General features: G+C 38.7%; 1 protein-coding gene across 1 annotated transcript in view; it reads left to right on the plus strand.

The window, feature by feature from the left end:
• The window catches only part of LOC125268301 (protein unc-79 homolog), a 56,922-nt gene continuing 36,781 nt past the window's right edge, over positions 1–20,141 (plus strand). The window contains 16 exon segments of the mRNA XM_048190377.1: positions 1–592; positions 2,785–2,905; positions 5,496–5,809; positions 8,434–8,604; positions 8,754–8,849; positions 8,934–8,989; positions 9,073–9,202; positions 10,768–10,832; positions 15,328–15,416; positions 15,978–16,018; positions 16,609–16,635; positions 16,965–17,196; positions 17,408–17,579; positions 19,285–19,515; positions 19,599–19,789; positions 19,974–20,097. Of these exon segments, the coding sequence (XP_048046334.1) occupies positions 571–592; positions 2,785–2,905; positions 5,496–5,809; positions 8,434–8,604; positions 8,754–8,849; positions 8,934–8,989; positions 9,073–9,202; positions 10,768–10,832; positions 15,328–15,416; positions 15,978–16,018; positions 16,609–16,635; positions 16,965–17,196; positions 17,408–17,579; positions 19,285–19,515; positions 19,599–19,789; positions 19,974–20,097 (2,082 nt within the window). The 5' untranslated portion in view covers positions 1–570.

The raw sequence follows: 20,141 nt of genomic DNA on the forward strand, positions 1-20,141 counted from the left end.
CTCGGAGCCCTCTCCCCGGACAGCACGCCAAATACGTTTACCAATTTATTTACCTGACTTATTTGTAAGTGTGAACTCGTGAAATCTTTTAAATAAGGTGTCAACATTAGAATAGGCCTAGCTATATATTTTTTACAACAGGCTATGCGTATCTTTTTAACCCAATTGTTGCAAAAATATTAAACATAGAGAAGATTAATTATTGAAATAGTAAGTATAAAGGTCGCTAAAGTCAATATTGATTCATCTGCGAGAGGAAGATCCGTGCATCGCCTGGACGCGGAAGAGTCCATTCAGAGTGAAGGAGAGTTGAGCAGAAAAACCCTTCAGATTTTAAACCTGAGCTCATGTTATCATCGCGTCAGTGCACACACCGAGCAGCTGTTTCATGTGCAGATGTGTGAGCTCTTCTCTCACTGAGAGGGTGTTTTATAGGCAGATGTTTGGGCTCGTCGCTCCTGAGCTTCATTGGTTTCACCTGAACGGCTTCATTTTCATTCGCATCTGAGGGTCACACCGCTGCGCGAGACATTCTCATACCTGCTCTATGAATCTTGGACACTTTCTAACATGTCTACGAAGGCAGAGCAATGTAAGTATCATGGAGCTAGCTGTCATGTCATATATAGCTGTAATGGCATATAATGTAATGTTTTGATAAGGGTGTCTGTGCGCTCAATGGGAGCGGCGTTGTCAAGGCAACAGTCTGAATGTGCGCGAGGGGAAACTGACCCACATATGGCTTTACATGCAGTAACATACGGAGGTGTAAAACACCAGAGCTTCAAGATAACGCGTGTCGGAAAGAGGATAGAAGATTATCATATTGAAGATGAAACAGTTGATGTCTATGATGATGATGATGATGATGATGATGGTAAAGATGATGATGAGCAGTTTGTAGGGGGCGCCATTTGCTTTCCTCCGTCTGTTTGTTGACCAATAGTGAGTCTGTCCATTATAAAACACTGCTGGACATTCAAACACAATGAACCTGAACTCTTTCTGTGATTTGATGTGCTCATGATCCTGGATTTCGACTTTATGTTGGATAATATGTGCTCAAACTGACATTGATCTAATTAAGTGTCAAAGATAAGACTATATCTTGTATTATATAAGCATAATATAGTCTATAATCTTAGCAGACATGAAGAGTAAATACAGGACTTTATGTTTGTGCTTCACTGCTGTACGATCTGTCATGAGATAAAACCATCCTGCAGTAACTCATTATGTAAAAACGAAATAAATATAAAACTTGACTGTAATAAGGTAATTGTATTCTCAAAATGTAACAAAATTCCGAGCATATTAGGTAACTTTTTTACATAAAATAATAGGCTAAGCGGAAGTCCTCATAGTTGGGTAAACTTTTATTGCGGTGAATGAAAGACTTCAATGTTTTGTTTCCATTTGCACAAATAGCAAAAGAAAAACTCAACAACAGTGTATTTATGACATTCAAAAATAGGAAAAAAGTAGTGAGCGATTGATAACGGCAGTCAGAAGAGAGAAAGATGTCAATTTTTCCGTCACTTCTCTATTAGAAACTCAAAGCAGCATTAAAGGGCTAGTTCACCCAAAAATGAAAATAATGTAATTTATAACTCACCCTCATGGCGTTCCACACCCATACGACCTTCGTTTATCTTCGGATCTCAAATTAAGATATTTTTGTTGAAATCCGATGGCTCCGTGAGGCCTCCATAGGGAGCAATGACATTTCCTCTCTCAAGATCCATTAATGTACTGAAAACATATTTAAATCAGTTCATGTGAGTACAGTGGTTCAATATTAATATTATAAAGCAACGAGAATATTTTTGGAGTGCCAATTAAACAAAATAACAACTTATTTAGTGATGGCCGATTTCAAAACACTGCTTCAGGAAGCATCGGAGCGTTATGAATCAGTGTGTCGAATCTGCTGTTCAGAGCGCCAAAGTCACATGATTTCAGCCATTGGCAGTTTGACACGCAATCCGAATCATGATTCGATACGCTGATTCATAACGCTCCGATAACACTGATGTAGAAGCACCAATTCATGATTTTAGGCCTAAACTTGACATAATCTGTAAAATTGTCCCTCAAATCTGATTGGTTGATTTGAATGTTGTTCCAGGATCAACAAAAATGTTGACCCAGGAACATGTTGAACTCAGCAATATCAGGTTTTGCATTGCGGCACAAATATGAAAGCACAGAATTCTCTAGAATGTCATTGTACTGTTTGTGTATCATTAAGATCTGTCTTTACAGAAATGACTGTTCTCATATAAGCTCATTTTAATCATCCAGATGTATGGACAGTGAGTGCGATTTCATGTTCAAGTGTCAAAAGGTGAATAAAGAAAATGTACAGATTGTGCAGATTTTCTGACACTTAAATTGAGATTTGTTTGGTCGTCCATGTGAGACTGTTTACAGCCATCAATGCAAAAAATACTCCTTCATTCTCCTTGATTGCAAAGTGATCTTTTCCTGGTAAGACAGAAAATAACATGATGAAAAAACATCTTTCCCCAGCATGAGAATAAGTGTGTTGATCTCTGTTCACTGTGGTCATTTGTCACCTGACACCCCAAACTGTCTGATGGGGAAAAACAAACTTGACATGGCAGCAAGTTAGAAAATGTTTCAGCTGTGAAAATACAGACTTGAATGTGCTGCTGTTTCAGAAGGATGAACATTTACTAATTTACTGTTCAATCAAAACCAGTGGATTGTTGAATACTACTGAATGTTAATTATGTGTCACTTTGCTCTTTATTTGTTTAGTTGGCTCTAAGATTCGATACTTGCAAGAGTATCACAACCGTGTGCTTCACAATATTTACCCAGTGCCATCGGGAACAGACATTGCAAACACTCTGAAATACTTTTCCCAAACGCTGCTCAGGTAAGTGCACTACACTGGAGATAGGGCAAACACAAACACTGCATTCGTTTAAAGGGTTAGTTCACCCAAAAATGACATTTCTGTCATTAATTACTCACCATCATGTTGTTTCACATCCTTAAGACCTTTGTTCATCTTCAGAACACAAATGAAGATATTTTTGATGAAATCCAAGTGTTTTTTTTTTTTTATCCCCCATAGAAAGCAATGCAATTACCACATTCAAGGTCCAGAAAAGCAGTACGTTTTTTGTTTTTGCTCACAAAAAGTATTCTCGTCACTTCATAACATTAAGTTTGAACCACTGTAGTCACATGGACTATTTTAACAATGTTTTTACTACTTTTCTGGACCTTGAACGATGGTAATAATTACGTTGCTTTCTATGGGGGATAAAAAAAAACTCTTGGATTTCATCAAAAATACCTTAATTTGTGTATGGAAGGTGAATGAAGGTCTTACAGGTTTGGAACGACATGACGGTGAGTAATTAATGACAGAAATTTCATTTTTGGGTGAACTAACCCTTTAATATTATAATGATAGGCAGAACTAGTGTCAGTATTTTATCCAGCACCGAGACATTAGAGCTCTGTATTATAATTCAGTATGCAGGAACATCATGTCAAATGTAATGCAAAGGACACATTATAGATAAACTGTTCAAAAAGACAACAACCGATTTGCCAATTCAAACAAGAAAGTCTTGACTCGAGTGTTGTTTTGTTTGTCTTTAATTTGTGCCTTTTAAATGTCAAAGATTTCAACTATGGAATATTGTCTAGAATTGAAATACAGTTCGTCTCATGAGTTTATGTTATTTAGGCTTGTGTGTAGGAGCACTTTTTCATGTTTATTGTTAACATATCAATGGATTAACTCTTTCCCTGCCAACGTTTTTAAAAAAAAGTGGCGGCCAGTGGCGGCATTTTTGATGATTTTCACAAAACTTTAATGGAATGTTTTGTTGTATGCATATCTGAACATGCAGTATATCAAAAGAAAGAACAGAGCCTCTGATTTTTAACAACAACAACAGCAAAAAAATGTTATTCTAGCTTCATGTAGTGTTTTTTTTAATTAAAAAAGTGGGTAAGTTGCATTAAAAAAAGCAACATTTTGAACAAAAAGATGAGAAAATCGTGTTTTTGTCAGACTGCAACGTGCATAAACAATGCTTTTATAGCTTGTTTCTGCTTCTTCTTAACCTGTGTTTTGATCCAGAAGTTCTGTATTCTTTCAGAATAATGCATAATAGCGCCCCCTACCGTATAACAGTGAAAAAATGGATTGGCGGAAATTTCCGCCAATGGCGGGGAAAGAGTTAACGAAGGAGCATTGCTAACACTTAAAGACGTGATTGATAATGCAGAGAATCCAAGTTTAGCATCTGACAACAATATATGCAGTTGTGTGTCCAGTGTTTGTGTTTTGTGTTTTTATCAGTGTTTGTGTGTTAAAGGATCTTTTTGTCGTTAAGAGTTGACAATGATTGTATATGAAATACTGTCTGTGAGAATGCAGGGATTTATTTGAGTAGTTTTCAGTGGGTTTGAAATGTCACGAACTCTGTTCATGTAGCATTCTGCAGTTGAACCACCTCTCATTCCCAGCCAGACAGGGCCTTTAGCTTCGATAAGACACAGTGTGAGAACTACTACACCATCCTGTTTTATGTAACGCACATCCAACTACGCTCTCCTCTCCCTCCAAGACCATCACAGACCAAATTTTTGCTGAGGTAGAAGTTGACAGGGGACAGCAGACACAAACACCCCCCACATCCCTCCACAAACATGAGACATTGCTTTTGAAACCAGTGTATTCCTTTTCCATTACAGTTTTCCCCAGCTGTAGACTAGTTACATTTCTGTTAGAATTGATATCCATATGCCTGTCGAACCATTATTTCTCTTCCCTGAAATGATACTGAGGCAGTATCATAATGTATTTACATACAGACATTCTTTTTGACGGTGCAATAAACATGTGTTGTGACCAGGGAGCTTTTAGTCTAACCTCACATACATGTTTATTACTGGCTGAAGCATGTTTCTGAAGTGTCATCTCTGTATCGTCCTCAAAACTAATTATTTCGAGATTGCTCTCATCTCTGACAGCCCCTCCATTGCTCAGTATTTCCCCTACGGCTCTTTGGCCTCCTGACCGACCCGCGCCGCTCGTCCTCCGGGGATTGGCCGCTCGGAGGACGCGTTGCGTGCGCGTCAAAGGCGAAGTACGGGGCTGCCACTGAAAACATGCCATTTTTTATATTTTTGCTCCTTGTCACCAGATACGCATGAGATGCAGTGGTCGTTGCATGTTTGGCAAGCACCCGTTTCGTGGCTGCTTGAGTTTCGATCTGAACCAAAACCGAATTTCAAGTGCAAAGGTGATTCTGGCACATCCGAAGCACTACCAAAAGTCTGTGGAGACACTGCATCCTATGTGGGGAATATCTGGCTTTGGTTCTTTTCTACTTACGCTGTCTCTGTAGAGCCATTTCAATGTAATGTGCTGTTTCTTTGTGTCTTTGTTGTCTCTTTTTTTCCCCTGTTCCCCTCCCTCCCCCACCCCTCCCTCGGAGCAGCATCCTGTCCCGTACAGGCAGAAAGGAGAGCCAGGAAGCTTCCAATTTGGCCGTGCCCATGACCATGTGTCTTTTTCCTGTGCCATTCCCACTCACCCCATCTCTAAGACCACAAGTCAGTTCCATCAACCCTACAGTTACTCGATCCCTCCTTTACAGCGTTCTGCGGGACGCCCCGGCCGACCGGGCTGGCGCCCCCCAGCAGAGTCGGGAGGTTCAGCTCTCAGATTACCCCTCACTGGACTATCAGGGGCTCTATGCCACCCTCGTCACCTTGCTTGACCTGGTGCCCCTGCTGCAGCACGGTCAGCACGGTGAGTCCGAGCTCTGCTTCCTTTCCTCAGAAGCTTCATCAGTCTCTGAGCGTATCAAAGAAGTAGGAAAATGATTTCCATTATAACATGAGTTCATCGTAATAAGGATTACAACTAAATGGACGTTGCTTTTGAGCCAAACATATTCGCTCAGCGTTCTAAGAATCTAAGGTGCCTGCTGTTAACTCTTTCCCCAACATTGAAACATTGATGGGATTTTCCGTCAAACCATGTTTCACTGTTTTAACCGAATCTTCCGGATCAAAACACAGGCGAGGAAGAAGCAAAAACAAGCGATAGAAGCATTGCTGATGCACATGTATAATAACACAATCAAGAGTCTTTCCCTGGCATTTAAAGAATTTTCAGACTATCCATGTTTTCACAGTTATACGCTAGCGGGCGCTATTACGCATCTTCTGAAAAAGTGCAGAATCTCCAGATCAAAACACAGGTGAGGAAGAAGCAGAAACAAGTGATAGAAGCAGTAAAAATAATGCAAAGAGCATTTAAATCAAAACTGCATAACATTACCGAATGAAATATCGACCCAGGAAGAGGAAATGACTGTGAAGCTTTGGGGTAGCGATGGACTCAATCTACTCCATCTGGTGTTTTGATCATCGTTCTGAATATGATCCGGACAAAGTCTCGATTTTCTCAGCTTTTTGTTGTTTGTTATGCATACAACAAAATGTTCATGAAAGTTTTGTGAAAATTATCAAAAATGCTGGCACTTTTTTAAAAACTTTTTAAAAATACGAGAGTGGGGAAAGAGTTAAAGGCTGTTTTCGCCCAAAAATCATCATTCTGACATTATTTACTCACCATCATGTCGTTCTTTCTTAAATAAGATATTCTGAGAAATGTCTCAGTTAAAGTCATGGTTTGTCATGTTTGCTTACTGACATTCTTATAAATATCTTTTATGTTCCACAGAAGAAAGAATGTCCTACGAGGGCGAGTAAATGATGACAGAATGATCATTCTTGGATTAAATTCCTTCAGCGTGTTTCTCGGAAAATGAATCAAAAATAAAAAAAAAACCCTGAAAATATCACTCCGGCTGATTAATCAGCTAATATTTGACCATTTTGTAGATTAACAGCAGAAATCGGTTGTTCCATCTTGTCAGTGTTGGGAAGGTTACTTTGGAAATGTAACAGAATATAAGTTCCCCCATTTAAAATGTAATAAGTAGTGTAACTATTTCCATTACTGGTCCCACTTTATATTAAGTGGCCTTAACTACTATGTACTTACATTTAAATTAATAATTTGATAAAATGCACTTATTGTGTACATACATGTTTTTACATTGTACTTATATTTTAAAAACACCTGCATGTAATTACATCTGTAATTAATTTCTGTAATTACATTTATAATTACACTGTTGACCCATCCCTTAACCCTTACCCCTACCCTTAAACCTACCCATACCACCAAAGCTTTCCCTAACCTTACCCGTATCCCACCTCAATAGCAGCAAAAGTGTTTTGCAATACAATATGAACCCAATAAGAACATTGTACTTATTTTTTGATGTTAAGGCCACCTAATATAAAGTGGGACCCAATTACTTTATTATAAGTAGTGTAACTGATTACATTTGATTACTTTTTGATTACTTTTTTAAATTTCTAATTTAACATTTGAAATGTTTTCAACTGTTAATTTTTTTTTTCAAACATTTTAACCAGGCAGGGTTATCCTTACAGTAATGCTCAACACTGATTACTTTCAAAATCCTTCATCACTTGATTTAAGAGTATAATAATTAAATTTTAAAGCGTCTCTTTTTACTTTGAGATTGTTCTGAGGTTAAATACAGATTTAAAATCATGATAAGAAATATTAGATATGATACTATTTTTGAAATCAAATCTTTGCATAGCTGTGACAGGAAACACTGGCATCTAACAATGCCTTGAAAAAAATAAAAAATAAAGCATATACATAAACTCAAAAAGGAAATTAATCAGCTATCGAATAAGCATGTGTCCTATTCTGTGTCCCGTGAAAAATTGGTGTCTCATATTTTAGAGCAGTCAATGCAATTTGGGAAAGAAATCCATTAAACAAATTAATATTATTCAAAATATCCTAGCTTTTTACAGATGTAACCCCTTTGTAATCGTTAACATTTTCATAAGTAACTGTAATTTTATTACACATTTTTTTCTGATTAAAGTACATGTAGCTGATTAAAGTTACATTTATTTTGTAATTAAATTACGTAACTCTGATACATGTAACTAGTTACTCCCCAACACTGCGTATATTGACAATGTCAGTAAAAACCAGCCAGCTTGATCTTTAGTTATTGGCATCATATCTAAACTCAAAATCTACCATTGATTGCTTTCATTTTACAGTCAACACTGTGCTCGAGTCTGAACTTGGCGTTCTTCTATCTCAGTCGTCTGTCAGTCACATTTGACTGGATAACAACTCGTACAGTATGAATAACTAAAAGGTGTGTTTGCCACCTGCTAGTATTTCATTATGCAGAATTTAGATGCATTCTGAAGGAAACAAAGTGTTAAAAGTCATCGTGCATGAATCTCTGTTTGCGCTCGCGGGGGACGTGGTGCTCATTCGTTCATCTGCTTGTCTTTCAGATCTGGGGCAGGCCATATTTTACACCACAACTTGCCTTCTGCCTTTCCTTAGTGATGATATTCTCAGCACTTTACCCTACACCATGATCTCCACTTTAGCCACCTTCCCTCCTTTCCTGCACAAAGACATCATAGAGTACCTGAGCACATCCTTCCTGCCCATGGCCATATGTGAGTATATATGACTGTACAGATGCGAGAGATGTTTCTTCAGAGTCAGTATTTGAGCGATCACACAGTGCTGAATGTATTGTATTTGAGAAGCAGCAAGCAATTGAAATCATGCACTTTGAAGTGAGGAAATGCGTTTTGTGTCGCAGTGGGTTCGACTCGAAGAGAGGGTGGCGTTCCAGCGTATGTCAATCTGTCCGCCTCCTCCATGCTGATGATCGCCATGCAGTACACTTCAAATCCAGGTACAGACTATCACAGTGTAACATTTCAGGACAGAGCGATTTCTGGGCTCTAAATGTTGTGAATGTTCCTCTGCTTGTCTTCAGTGTACCACTGTCAGCTTTTGGAGTGTCTCATGAAATACAAGCAGGAAGTATGGAAGGTATGGATTGGTTCTTCATCTCGTTTTTTGAGATCTCTCCAAAAGCACTTCCCACTGACTCATTGATCGCTGTGTTTTTAAAGGATCTTCTGTACGTCATATCGTACGGCCCATCCCAAGTCAAACCTCCGGCGGTTCAGATGCTCTTCCATTATTGGCCCAACCTCAAGCCTCCAGGTGCCATCAGTGAGTACAGAGGCCTGCAGTACACAGGTGAGACGCTCCTTCACTCCCACAGACCTGTTGAGTTCCTTTCAGTGAAGCCATTCAAAACAAGGCTGTCTCTGTGTTAAGGTTTACATGCTCAAGCAAATTCAGGCAAAGTCATACGCAGGAACTTACCTGTATTGTAAATTATTCAGGTGGTTTTTTTTTCCTGTTGTTCAGTTATCTGAATTTAGGGTGTCATCATTTTATTGTCAACAGTGTTTCATTCAGGGAATGTGACTGACTAACGTTGATTAGGTTTTGATTAAGTTTTACTATTTGACAAATAGATTAGGAACATCTGGTAGAGGTCAAAAGTTTGGAAACATTAATGTTTTTTAATGTTTTTGCAAGAAGTCTCTTCTGCTCAACAAGGCTGCATTTATTTGATCACAAATGCAATAAAAACAGCAATATTGTGAAATATTATGACAAATTAAAATATCTGTTTTCTATGTGAATATGTAGTAAAATGCAATTTATTCCTGTGATCAAAGCTGAATTTTCAGCATCATTACTCCAGTCTTCAGTGTCACATGATCCTTCAGAAATCATTCTAATATGATGATTTGATGCTCAAGAAACATTTCTGATTATTATCAATGTTGAAAACATTAAGAAAGATTTTTTTTTCTTCAATTTTGCAGGGTTTTTTTTTTTTTTGTTTGTTTGGAAATCGTAATACACTGCCATTCAAAAGTTTGGGTTAAGTAAGATTTAAAAAAGAAAGAAAGAAATACTTTAATTCAGCAAAGGCTCGTTAAATAAATGCAGAAATAAATGCATTAAATAATTGGCTGAAAAAAAAAATGCTGTTCTTTTGAACTTTCTATTCATCAGTTTCACCAAACAATCTTGAAGCAGCACAACAGTTTTCAACATTGATAATAATCAGAAATGTTTCTTGAGCATCAAATCATCATATTAGAATGATTTCTGAAGGATCATGTGACACTGAAGACTGGAGTAATGATGCTGAAAATTCAGCTTTGATCACAGGAATAAATTACACTTTACTATGTATTCACATAGAAAACAGTTATTTGAAATTGTAATAATATTTCACTGTTTTTACTGTATTTTTGATCAAATAAATGCAGCCTTGTTTAGCAAAAGAGACACCATAATGTTTCCAAAGTTTTGACCAGGTATACTGTACATCTCATACGCTTCGGTGATACATCCAGCGTTATCTGTTCTCTGCATTTCGGACAAGAGACAGAGACAGTTCTCAGTTCAGTGTACTGTTGACCCGAGAACTGTTGAACCTGGAGTCCGAATTTGTGAATCAGAACGGTTTGTTCCAAAGAAGCGTTTGCAGAAGCAGCCATCACTAGCTCTAGATCACAGTTCTCTGCATTATTTCGAGTCAAATTCTCAGGATGTGTTCGAGAGACCGTTCACTGACTAACAGTTTTGAATAGAGATGCAATTGATTCAGTCTGATTTGGTGAACTGGTTCAAAGATTCCCAGAAAAGAACCATTAACATTTACAAACTGGACATCACTGCACCAGACCTTCTCCTGAAATGAACACATTATTTGTATGTTTTTGTGCTTTCCATCACAGCCTGGAACCCCATTCACTGCCAGCACATCGAGTGCCAGAACTCTATTAATAAGCCGGCTGTGAAGGTACTGTAACTCTTCCCCTCTCAGATTGTTGTAGGTGTTGTTTTTGTCGCTTTAATCTAGTCAAAAATGTGGATTTTGTGGGATTGTGGGTTTTATTAGGGAAGGATTGTGTGAATGAGACTCTGATCGGTGTGATTAAGATGCAGCCTGGGAAAACATGAAGGCTTTAAGACACAACATGAACTAGAAACAATACTCTCAAAATAAAAGCAAACAGTACAGAAATACACCCGGGTACTGAGTGATAGATTTTTCCCTGCAAACATCTGCTCTGTACAGTCACACACAGAAGCAGAGCAGGAAGAGACGAGCTGTATTCAATTACTCAATTACCAGAGCTGATGACCCTGTTCCCGCTCCACACTGCTGTAAACATGATCCTTCGCAGAGATACACACTTCACTGCTGCACAATACACTGTTTACTTTAGAAGATGTTACAAACCAACAGTCTGAAGCTGTTAGAGAGGTAAAAGAATTATTATGATTATTACAAACCCACAGTGATAGTTACAATAATACAGTAATACTTATGGTCACTTCACTCAGCAATGTCTCAATTTACATCACAATAAAAGTGCCCCAAAAAAGACAGAAGATGCTCAAAATAAAACAGATGCAAAATACCATAAACTTAACTCTTGTTGTACTGCTACTTTAACAAATTGTCCATTATTAATGAAAAGAGACACACATACAGTCATGGCCAAAAGTATTGGCAGTGACATACATTTTTTTGTTTTGCAAAGTTTGCTGCTTTAGTGTTTGTAGATTATTTTATAACATGTTTCTATGGTATACTGGAAAACAATGATAAATTGGCAAAAGCATTCAATGTATGCAGAGAGTCAATATTTACAGTGTTGACTCTTCTTCTTCATAGCTTCTGTAATTCTCTCTGTCACGCTATCAGCTTCATGGCCAAATCCTGACGGATGGCGATCCATTCTTGCCTCATTAGTGCTTGAACTGATCACAGATTGTGAACTTCTGCTTGTCCACTTGACAACATGTTCTCTAGGATTAAGATCTGGGAAGATCCTGGCCACGGATCCAAAATTTCAATGTAATGATCTCTGAGCCACTTCATTATTGTGACATGGTGATATGGTGCTCCATCGTGCTGGAAACTGCACAGATCATCACCAAATTGCTCATTGATCGTTGGGAGAACTTGCTCTTGCAGGATGTTTTGATGCCATTCTCTACTCTTGGCAGTGTTTTGGGGCAAAATTTGAGAGACTACCCATATGTGGGGCATTTCCTATAGGCATGACACAGGACTCATGCTAGTGTTCACCTGTTCTTCTCTGGACAATGGACTATATGCATGGAGTGTTCTTTAGAACTTCCGCAATAATATAAGCCAGCTGGAAAACTTCCGGTGAGATGTCAGTTGCTGGTGTATTGAGCATCAGTAGTGTAATACTTAGTTTATAATCTGAATATAGTCACTTAAATAGTCAGGCATAGCATTAATTTAGTTATTCAAACGTAAGAGAGCATAAAAAATAAATAAATAAAGGCGTACCTCAGTGTTCCTCCTCAACTAAATTCAGTTTTGTGTTGGAAAAAAAAATCAAAAATTAAATATTTATTGTGCACCTTAGATTAATTGAATAAAATGTGTGTTTTCACAAGTGTGCTGAAATCATTGATCTTGTGCTGCACTGACTGACAGCTGCTGTGGTTATAAAGTGAGAGAGCGGTGCTCGCATTCTGTGTCATTCCATTCACAAGAAAAGTTATTGTTTTTCAGGAGATTTTGTAAGTACTTCATACTTCACATTGACAAAATGTATTTTTAAACCTAGTTATTTTATAATGTTTAATATTTAGTCAAAACTGAAACGATTAGAGGAAATGGCTGATAATATGCACAAATAAATGCTACTCTGCCGCCACCTGCTGGTTATAAATGGTAATTATTATCTTTTTTATTTTTTATTTTATTTTTATATAATAATTGTTTTCTATCCAAATGTTGAATTTCCTACATTTTGAAACTTTCGGTTTTATAAATGGGGACCATTTCAGAAGGAGGAACAAATAATGTTTTTGGTCATAACGTTTTTAAACGGTCCCAATAGCGACGTCTTTATTGCAATCAATAAAACTGGTTTATTGGTAAATCACGTAAATGTGATAACTGCATTCAAATATGAATACAACATTAAAAAGTCAACCATTGATAGGTTGTCGATGTACAGCGAGTACAGAATGAACAGCTAACAGTTCACCGGAAATGCCCGAGCTGGCTTAACCACAGCCAGGAAGTAACCATGCATATAGTCTATTGATTTTCCACGTGTCTCAAAGAGTCGGAAGGGGGCTTCATCAGAGAAAATAACTTTGCTGTCCAGAATTTCAGTCTGTCCTTGATGCGTTTGTTGTAGAGAAGTGGCTTCCTTGCTGTCCTTCCTGACACCAGGCCGCTGTCCAAAAGTCTTGGCCTCACTGTGCTGCAGATGCTTCACACTGTTGAGCAGATCTGTACTGGTGGTGACACGAACGTAATCAGATTACTTTTTTCAAGTAACTACTAAAGTAACGCATTACTTTAAGATCAGAGTTACTTTTTCAAATAAGAAACACAAGTTACTTTGTTTCTCCATGTATTGACTGACAGCTCTCCTGTCCCCATGTTGAGAGAATCGTGAGTAAGTGCAGAGGTGTTGTGTGTGTGAACATGATCAAGTTCTAGACTAAATGTGAACACATACTCATCTCACTTGCACAAAAACAGATTTAGTGTTTCTCAAAATGAATTAAAAACGGTGAAATGCAAACTCAGAATATTGCGCAAACCTGCAATTAAATGTTAAATTACACAAATATACTTAAATTTATTAATCAATGTCTTTGCTGCTGACTTTCGATGGTCCGATTCAACCACACCAACAAGCGAAAATGACTTTAGATCAGTGGTCTCAAACTCAATTCCTGGAGGGCCACAGCTCTGCACAGTTTAGCTTCAACTCACACCTGCTTGGAAGTTTCTAGTAATGCTAGGGTGACCATATGCGCCATTCTCCCAGGACGCGTCCTGTCCAGGATTTCTAAATTGCCTAAAATGGCTTGAGCCCTTGCCTCTTTAATTGTGAAAGTGCCCCCGGAACGCGATTTAGGAATGCGATTTCTACACAGAGGTCTGTGCAAGCCACTGTTCTTATTGACATTCTTCATGCAATGCATTAAAATGTTGTCGTATTTGCAATGCTTTGACCGTTCTCTGTAGATCCAGCCTTCTTGCAAGCCACGATCGGTTGATTATGTATAATGCATGCTATTGGTCAAATTATTTTTCAGTCGTTACCTTCCGCAAATATGAAAACAAAACCAAAACTGGGACATTTTATGCAACTTAGAAATCCTGGACAGGACGCGTCCTGGGAGAATGGCGCATATGGTCACCCTAAGTAATGCTGAAGACCTTGATTAACTGGATCAGGTGTGTTTGATTAGGGTTGGAGCAAACCTGTGCAGAGCTGTGTCTCGCCAGGAATTGACTTTGAGACCACTGCTTTAGATAAACATCACACTTGTGTTTCATTTTTTTCCCCCCATTCTCCTGCGATCCAGAATGGCAGCACAACTGAAAGGTTTGTTTGAGCAGCGCCCTCTACTGTACAGGTGTAAATATGCATTTCCTTCAGCCTGAGGCTTATTCATTTCACTTATGATATGAAAGGGCGTTTACATTTGCCAAAAAAAGAACTTTTTTTGTTATTAAAAAACAAACAAGCAAGACCAACCCATGTGAGAAAACATAACGCAAAAGTAACATAACACATTACTTTCCATAAAAAGTAACTAAATTATGTAAATAGTTACTTTTTTAGGGAGTAACACGATATGGTAATGCATTACTTTTAAATGTAACTTTCCCCAACACTGGTGACATGATTCCGTCGCTGACAGTCCTGGTGCTTGCTGGACACTCCGGGACATCCTGAAGCTTCTTCACTGCAGTTGATCCTCTCTTCCTGAAGTTCTTGATGATCCAGTAAATGGTTCTTTCAGGTGCAATATTATTTGCAACAATTTCCTTGCCATTTTGATGCAAAACGCATCTTTCTTTGGAGGAAACCATTGCTAACACTAGAACACAATGATTGGAAGCACTTCTTCCTTCCTTTTATAGTGATCAATCTGCTCTTATAATCCTATTAGAATGACTGATTAATGAATGATAGCACTCATTTACACTTTCAAATGTGTTGATGATATGATGCTAGCTGGTCATTTTGTGCCAAGGCCAAAAAAACTGTAAGATATGGGCCAATTTTGGCCAATTAAGCTTTTTGCAATAATTTAAAATGCATCTGATCGCTGTGCACAATAATCTTGAAACAATGTGAATACAACACAAATGAAGCAGCAAACATTGCGAAACAAAATTTATGTCACTGCCAAAACCTTTAGCCATGACTGTATATTGTGAATGGAGAGTGTTTTGCTGTATTGTCCGCTGATGGTGTGATTGTGACTTTCAGATGTGTATTGATCCGACGCTCTCCGTCGCACTGGGTGACAAACCGCCGCCGTTATACATCTGTGAGGAGTGCAGCCAGAGGATCGCTGGGTGAGTGCCATCATTTCAACACTACAGCTCGTGAATATCAAGTATCTGTCTCATCTTAAAGGGGTTATGGCATCTTTTTATAAGGTGCTCTTATAATGCTAGGAATGTTTCTGCATGAAAAACACAATTTAGTAATACATGAATATATTCCCTCAGAAGAATGGGGAACTGGGGAACTTAAAAGCATGTGCAATGATTACAAACCAATACAAAAACAAACAAGAAAATGTAGAAAAAGAAAATACTCCTTAAATGAATTGAGCTTAAAACCTAAGCCATGCATCTTCTGCTCAACAAATCTGATTTTCTTTATTACCCACCTGAGTATATACCAGTCACAGAGCATCCTAGCGCCCCTAGTGGTTTGTAGTAGTATTACACTCAGTACAAGAGAACATAGCAACACGCCTGTTACAATTTGCATTATTTAGCAGATTGAGAAAGAGAAGGTCTGTTTTTCAGCTAATATTAGATTATTAGTATAAGACCTTCAGATAGAGAAGGAAGGAAATGTGAGAATGTCTGTATGAACGTTCCTGAATTTCTTGTGATCTTTCACAGCGATCATGCAGAGTGGCTCGTTGATGTGCTTCTGCCGCAAGGTCAGTGACAGAACTATATCTGCACACACTCACGTAGATAACAGTCAAAATAAACTCCACTCATATCCAACCTTTATGACTTTCTTTCCTCTGTGGAACATAAAAGAAGATATTTTGAAGAATGTTGGTAACCAAACATTTTAACTTTCATTGTTTGGGCACCGAGACATTCTTCAAAATATCTTCTTTTTCACACAGGTAAATGATGACAGAATGATCAGTTGTGTCTAAAGTGAGGATATAACATAGAGTTCTAGTATTTTATAAACCTGAAGCCCAAACCTACATAAAAATACATCATTCTGCATGTTTGTTATGTCAATCTTGGGTAACCCTTTCCAATAATAAGGTCCAGTTTGATCACATTAGTTTCATGAACTATCAAAAACACATTTTTACATCATTTATTAATTTAGGTTGTTAATTTATAATTCATGTTCCTTCATAATGATAAATTTATGCTTGAAATGTTTGCATATGTAGAAAATAGCAGTACCTGAGATTAATAAATGCTGTAACAGGAGAGTTGATGACAAAGCAAACACATTGTCTTGTATTTTAACGATGCCCTCGTGATTTCATCCTAACAGCTGAGATTTCTGCTATATGTCAGAAGAAAGGTAAGAGGAATATGGTTGTGTCGTCATGTGTGTGTGTTTGGTCACGTGTGTCCGTGTCGTCATGGGTCATCACTATCAGCTGATCAGGGCACTAGTGCATCTCATCTCAACTCATTTCCCACATTTCTAAGCAATATACGTACAAACGAAGAGCTGTCGCCGATTTCTTTTCTCCTCTGCAGTGCGTACGTCTCCCTGGCTGATTAGATTGAAATGCCTCCCTTTCATTGTCACTGAAGTGCTGAGGTGAATGCTGAGGAACACACACTCTCTCTCTCTCTCTCTCTCTCTCTCTCTCTCTCTCTCTCTCTCTCTCTCTCTGGCACAGAACTGCAGCTCTCACGTCCGGCGCGCTGTCGTCACCTGCTTCTCAGCAGGCTGCTGTGGTCGCCATGGCAACCGGCCCGTGCGCTACTGCAAGCGTTGCCACGTCAATCACCACAGCAGTGAGGTGGGGGCGTCTGCGGAGACTCATCTGTACCAGACGTCACCGCCGCCCATCAACACGCGCGAGTGCGGCGCGGAGGAGCTGGTGTGCACCGTGGAGGCCGTGATCAGGTGCGGCGCCACCTACTGCAGTCTTTATATGCTCCTCTTACAAAGAGCATTTTCAGTCAAATATTTTCTTTCAGATATACAGCAACAACGCTGATAAATATTTCAGTTTGCTTGAATGTGAATAAGACACATTAGTTTAAGACACATTTTCAGTGCATGTCTTGTCGATATAAATAAGCATAAATCACAGTGATTTGATGAATGTTAACAGTCTGCTGAAAGAGGCCGAAATCCATGCGGAGCTGCGGGAGTTTGAGCTGAACCGCCGGCGTCAGATGGGTCTGTCTTCATCCCATCATTCCCTGGACAACCTGGAGTTTGACAACAAAGAGGACGACCAACATGACCAGAGATTGCTCAGTCAGTTCGGCATCTGGTTCCTGGTGAGAAGCACATGTGTGACGGTCAGATGACATGTTACATAAGCACAATGTCACGCATGTTTCTGAAAACTTCAGACATCACAAACATCAACACCCTCTCTACGCTCTTATAACAGCTAGGCTGGACGATAATATGTAATCATATTTAGTGTGATTAGTACTGAAAAAAAGTCTTTAGAGGCATTTCCAGAGTATCAGTCGGCACAAATTTTATGAATTTTTATTTCTGCTGTTCCATAAGCAAAAAAAGTGAATTTGCATTTTCGAATTGAAAATTGAATTTACCTCAGCATAGCTGAATAACAAGAGTTCAGTACATGAAAATGACATACAGTGAGTCTCAAACTCCATTGTTTCCTCCTTCTTATATAAATCGCATTTGTTTAAAAGACCTCCGAAGAACAGGCGAATCTCAACATAACACCGACTGTTACGTAACAGTCGGGATCATTAATATGTACGCCCCCAATATTTGCATATGCCAGCTCATGATCAAGGCATTAGACAAGGGCAGCCAGTATTAACGTCTGGATCTGTGCACAGCTGAATCATCAGACTAGGTAAGCAAGCAAGAACAACAGCGAAAAATGGCAGATGGAGCAATAATAACTGACATGATCCATGATATCATGATATTTTTAGTGATATTTGTAATTTGTAAATTGCCTTTCTAAATGTTTCATTACCATGTTGCTAATGTACTGTTAAATGTGGTTAAAGTTACCATCGTTTCTTACTGTGTTCACGGAGACAAGACTGTCGTTATTTTCATTTTTTAAACACTTGCAGTCTGTATAATTCATAAACACAACTTCATTCTTTATAAATCTCTCCAACAGTGTGTAATGTTAGCTTTAGCCACAGAGCACTATCAAACTCATTCAGAATCAAATGTAAACATCCAAATAAATACTATAATTACGCGATTAGACAAGCTGCATGACGAACACTTTGTAAAGATCCATTTTGAGGGTTATATTAGCTGTGTGAACTTTGTTTATACAATGTATTATAGAGTTGCGAGCTCAGGGGCAGGGAGCGCGAGTATTTAAAGGGGCTGCAGCCTGAATCGGCGCATTTCTAATTATGCCTCAAAATAGGCAGTTAAAAAAAATAATAAAAAAAAATCTATGGGGCATTTTGAGCTGAAACTTCACAGACACATTCAGGGGACACCTTAGACTTGTATTACATCTTGTAAAAAAACGTTTGATGGCACCTTTAAATCATGTTAACATTAGTTAATGCACTGTGAACTAACATGAACAAACAATGAACAACTGAATTTTAATTAACTAACGAAGATTAGTAAATACAGTAACAAACATATTGCTCATAGTTAGTTCATATTAGTTAATACATTAACTAAAGTTTAACTAATGAACCTTATTGTAAAGTGTTACCATAATATCTTTAGAAAGTATAATGCATTAAAACACATGATAAACAACCAATTTCAGATGTAAGAAGGAATCTGCAAAGATTATAATGCATTTATTAATGCATTAAAGCTTCGGCTCATGAGGGAGGATTGTTCATGATTCTGTGTTCACTGCTCATGCTGGATGTTTTTGTTATGCTGTTTTTTTGTCTCATTAAACTCACATTCACAGCACAGATTAAGATAAAAACAGAGCAAATATGATTTAACTGTGAATGTTGAAAAATGTATATCTGTTAACAAAGTTTAACTGCATTGGCGCAGGTGAGTCTGTGCACGCCCAGCGAGAACACGCCCACCGAGAGCCTGGCGCGGCTGGTCAGCATGGTCTTCCAGTGGTTCCACTCCACCGCCTACATGATGGACGATGAGGTGGGCAGCCTGGTGGAGAAGCTCAAACCTCAGTTTGTCACCAAGTGGCTGAAGACGGTGTGCGATGTGCGCTTTGACGTCATGGTCATGTGCCTTTTGCCCAAACCGGTGGAGTTTGCCAGGGTGAGTGAACTGAGCACCGATATCACTAACATACTGCAATGATTGATGTGCTCTGTGATTTCAGCAGCTGTGTGTGTGTGTAGGTGGGAGGATACTGGGATAAGTCGTGCAGCACGGTGACGCAGCTGAAGGAAGGACTGAATCGGATCCTGTGTCTGATTCCCTATAACGTGATCAGTCAGCCGCTGTGGGAGTGCTTCATGCCCGAGTGGTTGGAGGCCATTCGCACTGAAGTTCCTGACCATCAGCTCAAAGAGTTTCGGGAGGTCCTCAGGTACAGACGCACCTGTCCAACAACATTTACTGTTCCACACCAAACACACTCCTGTTTCCGTAATCACCCTCCATCTGAGCTTCATATCAGTGTGTTTATTCACAGTTGTTTCTCACAAAGTTTCACTGATCTTTTCTGAGATCAGTTTTATCATCTGATCACTTGGTTTTGTTTCTCTTTGCAGTAAGATGTTTGATATTGAGTTGTGTCCGCTGCCCTTTTCCATGGAGGAGATGTTTGGATTCATCAGCTGTAGATTCACTGGATATCCAGCGTCGGTGCAAGAGCAAGCGCTGCTATGGCTTCATGTGAGCACACACACACACACACACACACACTCACGCAGGGCTCC

This window comes from Megalobrama amblycephala, linkage group LG5, assembly GCF_018812025.1.
Source record: "Megalobrama amblycephala isolate DHTTF-2021 linkage group LG5, ASM1881202v1, whole genome shotgun sequence".
Lineage (NCBI taxonomy): Eukaryota > Metazoa > Chordata > Actinopteri > Cypriniformes > Xenocyprididae > Megalobrama > Megalobrama amblycephala.